General features: G+C 45.6%; 1 protein-coding gene across 1 annotated transcript; it reads right to left on the bottom strand.

Moving 5' to 3' along the window:
- Positions 1-1,585: 1,585 nt before the first annotated feature.
- LOC103644177 (pyruvate kinase isozyme A, chloroplastic) lies at positions 1,586-6,095 on the bottom strand. Its single transcript, XM_008667370.3, has 6 exons — positions 5,225-6,095; positions 4,323-4,413; positions 3,992-4,185; positions 3,534-3,655; positions 2,399-2,877; positions 1,586-2,184 (listed from the first exon to the last, which is right to left on the bottom strand). The coding sequence occupies exons 1-6, from the start codon at positions 5,759-5,761 to the stop codon at positions 1,883-1,885; spliced, it is 1,725 nt and encodes a 574-aa protein (XP_008665592.1). The 5' UTR covers positions 5,762-6,095; the 3' UTR covers positions 1,586-1,882.
- Between the last annotated feature and the right edge of the window lie 1,465 nt (positions 6,096-7,560).

Below are 7,560 nucleotides of genomic sequence, written 5' to 3'. Positions count from 1 at the left end.
AGCTCTAGATCCTGATCCTTGTGAGGAGTTGATCCTCCTGATTCTCCTAGAAAATCAGAATCATTTTTAAAACCGTTTGGCAAGTAAACTGATTCTTGTCTTCTGAGAGTTGGTGGTCTGTGGCGATTGTCTGTTTTACTCTTTGCAGTTCAACTTTATTACAAACCAATAAGTAGGATGCATATACGGGAAAAAATATGAAACAATAACATATAAAATATTCTCATCATAGTAGTGCATAAAATGGTCTTAAATGTTTAATCCATAAATTGGCTCGTTATGTTTTTGTCCAATGACAATTGCGGGTAATTTCGATCAAACTTTAAGGGGAGGTCCATATTTGGTTGGTTGAGGAGCTGTTTTAAGGGAGGGTGGAGCAGGTTTTTTTAGATCCCACCTTTCTTCACAAAAACGACTTCCGATCTTTCGGCTCCACACGAGAATCAGTTTAAAAAAATACCCGTTTGGCACGGCTCCTCCAGATCCTCGCTTAGAATCAGGAGCTGGAGCTGTGCCAAACGGGCCCTTAATAAGCACACCATCAAAACATCTTTTGTTTCTATCTTTAATTTCCAAGTAGCCCAACATATCGCTGAGACGCCAACTGCATGTGCAAAACCCATCCCCTGCATAACCTTCGTCAGCCAAATCCAGCATTGCTCAATATCGCCAGGGACATTATTGCATTCACAGCAGCAAGCCACTAAACCCCAAACGACTTTTATCCACAGAGCATTTAATGAAATCTTGCAGCATCCATTTATCCTGGTTTACTCTTACATTTACTTTTACTTTTACTTTTGGGAGGTCAAATGTAAGGGCATGTATACTGGAGAGACACCAAAACGGTTCTCCAAACACAAGAAATAACTAAGAGACTCTGTTATACAATAGAGTGTCTATAAATATAGTCTATTAATAAATATAGAATTAAATGCATTTAAACAACATCAGATCGATAGAACAGACGAAAAATTCGTACAGTTGGAAGTGAGGCGTATGTTGTGACTTGGTTTACGAGCTAGAGACGTCTCTTCACGGAGAGACAGCTCCAAGATTTTTTTGCAAATACCCCTTTAAACACATCAAGAGCCACAACATTAAACACCACTGTACATACCCTAATGTGCTCAAGAGAGAGAGAGAGAGAGAGTCGAATCAAACTGAAACATGGGTAGTAAGCATTGGCAGTGATGATTTATAGAGGAGATAATATAAGGCTTCTAAGATGAACCATGTATGGATACTGAGAGTGAGATAAATCATGTAGGTCACCCACATCCACGTACTACTCACATAGCTTGTCAAACCTCCTAGGTATTTTCATGACCTACATGACATTTGTTATTCTTATAATATTCGTCACCTCCCTTTTGTTACCATAGACACGATTTTGATGTGTGAGTACAATTGGACCACCATGTTACATGCGATCATTGGATTTTAATTAGATACATCAGATCGCTTGATTACACATTTGCATCAACAGGACTGACTGCACATCAGCACATGATATATGTTCCCAGATTACTGGGCACATTTTTCCCAATATTTTTTTTAAAAAAAACCAAGTGAAACTGAGGAATGACACTAAGATAAGTAGTAACACGTTCTGATATAGTACAGAACAATGGTTTGAGTTAATCATGACACTGATGCAAACCGAGTTCTGTTCGAATTTTCAAATCGAGCATTCGAGTCCGAACCTAAACCACACTGACGCAAATCAATATCGACATCCAGAGAGCCTCAACATGAGGCAGAAACATGCTACGAACTGGGATACACTCAAATGACAAACAAACAAACAAAAAAAGAAGCCCCTCCTAATTGTATGCTACATTCCAGGTCAAGGAACCAGCTGGACATGGGGATCGTATTCCTAGGGCACATTCACCACTTGGATGGACTGCAGCATGTCGGAGAGCGCGATCACCAGGTCTCCAGACTGCACCATGCCCCTGGCCTTCAGCAGGGAGAAGGTGCGGTTGAGGTTGCTCTCCATGTCGTCGGACTCGCTCAGCCGGAACGGGATGAGGCCCCACTGGAGGTTCAGCCGTCTCCTGACAGACGTCGAAGACGTGAAGGCGAAGATCGGGCAGTCGGGGCGGCATCGTGAGAGCAGGGAGCCCATGTAGCCATCCTTCGTGTAAACGAAAACGGCGTCGACTCCTAAGTTGTTGGCTGCAAGCAAGCAGGGCACACAGGTTAGCATAAGAGTTGGGTTCAAATGTTTTATGCGCGAAACAGAATGCAAAGTATCTGAACTAGTTCCAAACAAGAGACATGGGCTAGCTTCTCAGAAGCAAAAACAGGACGCACCAAAGCGCGGTAATTTCTTATATGCATTTATAACAAAATTACAGTGGACAGTGAAAAAAAAAGTGCCGGGTTTTACCCATTTTAGCTGCTGAATTGCATATTTCCTCTGATATCTTGTCAGAAAAGGAAGACGAGACACCTTGAAGCTCCAGTGCCTCTTGGCGCTTCTCCTCTCTCCACCACCTTTCGATCCTCAGGCTAACACTCCTAAGGACGCTGAGAGCCTTCTCTGGGTACCTCCCCATGGCCGACTCACCAGAAAGCATGAGAGCATCTGCACGCTGGCGGACTGCCTCAGAAACATCAGCAACCTCAGCCCTAGTAGGTGTAGGATACTCGATCATTGATTCCAGAAGCTGAGAAGCAACAATGACTGGCTTGTTGAGCTGTCTGCACATTCTAACTATTCTTTGCTGTATGGAAGGGACCTGTTCCAGGGGGATTTGTGCCCCCAAGTCCCCTCTGGCTACCATTACTCCATCTGATGCACGGATAATCTCCTCCAGGTTCTTCAAAGCATCGATGCTCTCAATCTTTGCAATGACCCCTATATCACTGGGACAAACATTGAAACAACCACAATTTAGACAACCAAGTCAAAACTTGTAATTGAAAATGAAACTTAGGGTGTGTTTGGTTTGATAAATGAGGTGGTCCATCTTCTCGCTCCTCACTTTTTTATTGGGTTTGTGGAATAGAATAGTTGATCCATTACCACTTCATTACTCATAAGCTAATAATTAGTATATACATGAGGAATGAGTTGATTCCACCAAAATTTATGAGATGAACTCATGATGCATCACCTTATGAAGCATAGGGTAACTCCACAAACCAAACACGCCATTAATGTGCATGGTACCTAAGCCCTTAAGTGTGATGGTTACTCAGCACGCTCAAAGCAGGGCATATAGACCTGCTATGGCTTTCAGTGTGCACAACCAAACTGCTAGTGTGCAAATTATCAACCAAACCAGGCAAAACAAGAAAGGGCAGACTCCTCACTCCTGTGTAAACTTAAGTATACATTAATTATATGCACGATACATATCAAATTATCATCCAGAGGTCGAGCTCATGACTTGTATAACACTAACATTCTGTATTGGACATAAGGATAGTCAATACGGTACTAATAAACCCAGCTACACCCTACATGTGAATTGTGCATGTGACAAGGTGAAAACTTTCAAAACATAATCCAACCCAACCTTCCACGGCTCCTCGCAGCAATGTAACTCTTCAAATGATTAATTACTTCAGCAGACTTGACAAATGACACGGCGATGAAATCAACACCTTCAGCAATTCCAAAATCTATGTCAATCCAATCCTGCAAAGTTTAGGTCATAAGTATAATTTTTATCTGCAAGTAATGCACGAACCTTTATTATATAATGATTGGTTGCAATTTGCAACACATAAGAGAAGGAAATTTCACACAACTTTACAAGCACTTCTTATCTTATTGTAGAAGCCTTAAAATAAAGTTCCAGAGTGAACCAAGTGCTCACATTATCAAAACTAATTTCAGACATCAGGAAAAAGATCAGACAACACAAGGGCTCAATATGGATGGTCTGAGCTGAATATCTACTTTGACTGTTGAGCACAAAGTATGAGGAGCAAAATTCAAATCAAAGTAAGTGTTGTTTTCACTATAAATTACCTTCGACGAAATTGTAGGAAGCATAGCGTTCCTCTCTCGCACTACACTGCCATCGCGCCATATAGTAAGATTAGCCCGTGGCAGCAACAGACCAGGATCAGTGCAGCGGCACTTCACATCTGGCCCTAACTTTTCAATCACCTCAAACCTGGCCATTCCACCGTCCGCAAATAGTTCATCACCAGCTTTGACATCTGGGTAGAGTTTTTTTTATATTACACATTATCAAATCGGGAAAATTACAGTAACACTAATGCATCAGTCATTTTGATACATATATCATTAAAACAATAAGTAGGCTCAAGAGAGAAGATCAGTATTGATGGATAACCTTCAGCAAAGCCATCATAGTTCACATGAATGATTCGATCTGGGAGCGACGTGTCAGAAGATCTAACGCTAAATGTCCAAACTTCTCCATCCTGCAAAATTCAAGAGAAGAGTAAATTCTGATAAGTGATGAATGACAAGACTCAGTTCTAAAACTTCAGTACATTGCAAATTAGATGCGCTGTTCACCTAAATGGCCATTTAACCCGTTTAAACGGATGTTTTGCCTGTCTACATTTCCTTTTACCCTGAATAATGGCTAAACGTTGGTCACCAATGGTTTAGCATTTACACTTAGGCATTCCCTCCTTTTGAAGTACTCACACAGTCTGATACAAACTCAAAGGTTTTTTGTCAAATCATGGCATCATAGCACACTTGCATTTTCTCTTGTAAGACTTTAGTGGTTACTTTTTTTTATCATAGTTCCAAATCAGAAATACTCTTATGCTGATACAATTTACAATACGGTTCATGTGTTCAGTAGCTCAATTCAACCCTCTCATGTCAGATTACACACTATCTCAACCTATAGTCCAAGACATGAATTAAAAGAAAAACAGGGTTAATGAACAAGATTACTCCTGTTATAGTTAACTCCAGTGCTTTTGGAATAATATATACAGCCTTAACAAATTCAGCCTATGCAGCTGAGTTTTTTTTTTCATTCACATGTTCAAATGAAACTCAGGAGTGCCATCGGACAATTTCTCAGATTTTACATGCTAAACTTCATCCTGAATAATATCCACCTTCGTGAGGTAGTCCACGCGAGATCTCGCCAGATGCGGACGAACGACGAATCAGTGTGTCAGCCGCACATCATTCAGTGTTTAAGCATGGAATGAATCTAGGATGGCGAAGGAACGAGATGAAGCTGAGGCAGCAGGGTCGCGCGCTGACCTCGGCCTTCGCGGAGGGCGCTCCGCCAAGGTCGCCCATGTGGATCTCGCTGCCCTCGGTGTCCATCATCACGGCGACCGCGAACCCTTTCTCGTCGTTGAGCCTCCGGACAGCGCGGATGACTTCGCGGTGCCACTCGCGGTCGCCGTGGCACATGTTGACCCGCGCGACGTTCATGCCGCCGACGGCGAGCGCCTCGAGCTCGGCGGCGCCGCAGGTGGCGGGGCCCACGGTGCAGACGAGCTTGGTGCGGCGCGTGCTCCGGAACCCGTTCTCCCGCAGCTCCGCCTCGGTGGCGGCGTCCACGACGATGGAGGCCGCGGCCGCGGCCACGGAGGAGGCCGCCGCCCACGGCACGTAGACGCCGTTCGGGGCGGGGGGCGGTTCGGGGAAGGAGGTGAGGTCGGAGGACGAGGCGGCCAGGCGGCGGCGTTGGGGGCGGAGGTGGCAAGGGACAGGGAGGCGGTGGGAGGAGGGGGTAGAGGATTTAGGAGGCGTCGGACCAGGGAGGTGGAGGGAGCGGGCAGCGGTGGCCATGGCTGTCGCTGCGGCGGCGAGGCTAGTCAAAGGAGGCGACGGTGTGCCGGCCGGCGTGGCTCTGGTTTTGGGAGTGTGCTGTGGAGGAATCGAGGTGGAGCAGGAGTGCAGGACGCTTGGATTGTCAGATTCTCGGATCTACTCATACTGCCATGCCGTGGTAGTTGGTACGCATGGACGAAAAGCCAACAAAAGCATCACCAGTTCACAACTTCACGCCGTTGGCCTGTTGCTGCCCCTACGGTCCTGCCTGTTTCTGCTGTTCATCGTCATCACTCATCACTCATCAAAATAGTCCAAGGTGGCAAAAAAAAAAAGATTTTAAAACCATTTCCAGCATTGCACTGAAGAAAATACCAGGTCCTTGAAAGAAACGGAAAATGTCACTACGTTCACCGTCTAAACACACGTGTTAAGCTCGATAGACTCGGCAGACATGCCTTTGGACTGACGAGAGAGGAACCTTTGCTGTTGTCTTAGAATCCTTTAATTTGAGTGAACATATTTCACACTAAAAAAACTTAGTACATGTTTGTTTTATTCTTTGGTAGGCTGGCTCCAACAAGACCCTCTAAAAAGTCCTGTACCCTAAATTTAGAGTACGAGGATGTTCTCTACTCCCTCCAGCAACGTCCTCTAAACGGTCCTCTAAATTTAGAGAACGCTGCTGGATCCTCTATATGTAGAGTTTCTTTGAACGGTTCTCTATCTATTTGAATACTTTAAACAACCGGTTTAATAAAACTAAAATATGTACAATATATTTGAGAGTATGACAAATACGTATGTACAAAAATTAAAAAATTAAAAATGTCTTTAATATAGGTATTTACATATAGAGGACGTGATTTAGAGTACGTTGTTGGAGAGAAAGTAAATATAGGAGATGGAATCTTTTAGAGAAGATTGTAAAGGACGGATATAGAGGATGTATATAGAGGACGTTGCTAGAGACAATCTTAGAGCATCTAATCTTTCTAAATCATCATCTATAGTCATTAATATGAAAAAATTGTTTTCTATATATTTTTGACTCTCCAATAATTTTCTAACTTTAATTAACGAAAATCTTGAAATAAGAGATGGTTATATTTGAATCTCTACTCCTATTAAGAACGTAAGGAGGGCGTCGACAGCCCCTCGTGCCCCCGCCCCGCCTGCCCATGTCTCGCGATGCCTCCTTTCTTCTGCCCCGCCTTCCCCATCACGCAGCACACCCCCACGTCGCGTGTTCCCCGCTCGCCCCACACGCGCTCCCCATCCCATAGCTCCCGCCCCGGTCATGCGTTCCCTGCGACCCCTGCCTCCAAAATGACCCCTGCCTCCGTGACCTCGCCATCCCCGCGTGCGTCTTAACCGCCGCACACCGCACACGCCAGCCATCAGGGCTACACCATGACCCCGCCCCTCTCCCACACCGCCCGCTAGCCCCCATCGTCGATGGAAGGGCGCAATCTCTGCAATCCGCAGGCCCCTGCCCCCGCAAATGCCGCCATGGATGGCGGGTGCAGCGGATTTCGCCTCTATCCCGCTTGGCCCCCTCCGCGCACAACCAGTCGCATGCTCGCGCGTGGCGGATCCGCTTCCCCCTCCGCCAACGAGCATGCGCTAGCACTCGATCCTCGCTCCCTCAGCCATGCCCTCTCTCAGCCCACTCCGCGCACGCGCAAACCATCGTTCCCCGCCCGCTCCACCGATCCTCATCCGCCCTAAGATCCTCCCTGCAAATTAGATCCCCACGCCCGCAGTGCCTCGCCTCGGCTGCTCTACCTCTATCCCGCGACCCGCGAGATCGGAAT

The sequence above is a fragment of the Zea mays genome, chromosome 1, assembly GCF_902167145.1.
Source record: "Zea mays cultivar B73 chromosome 1, Zm-B73-REFERENCE-NAM-5.0, whole genome shotgun sequence".
Lineage (NCBI taxonomy): Eukaryota > Viridiplantae > Streptophyta > Magnoliopsida > Poales > Poaceae > Zea > Zea mays.
The sequence above is the reverse complement of the archived record's forward strand: the minus strand, read 5'-3'. Positions and strand labels throughout refer to the sequence as shown.

Bases quoted from the DNA above. Each gene is read 5' to 3' on its own strand.
- LOC103644177 (XM_008667370.3), bottom strand. From the start codon at position 5,761: ATGGCCACCGCTGCCCGCTCCCTCCACCTCCCTGGTCCGACGCCTCCT. The intron at 4,414-5,224 runs GTCAGCGCGCGA...TGAATTTTGCAG, and splicing joins CGCCCTCCGCGAAGGCCGAG to GATGGAGAAGTTTGGACATT. The intron at 3,656-3,991 runs GTAATTTATAGT...TAAACTTTGCAG, and splicing joins TTCCTACAATTTCGTCGAAG to GATTGGATTGACATAGATTT.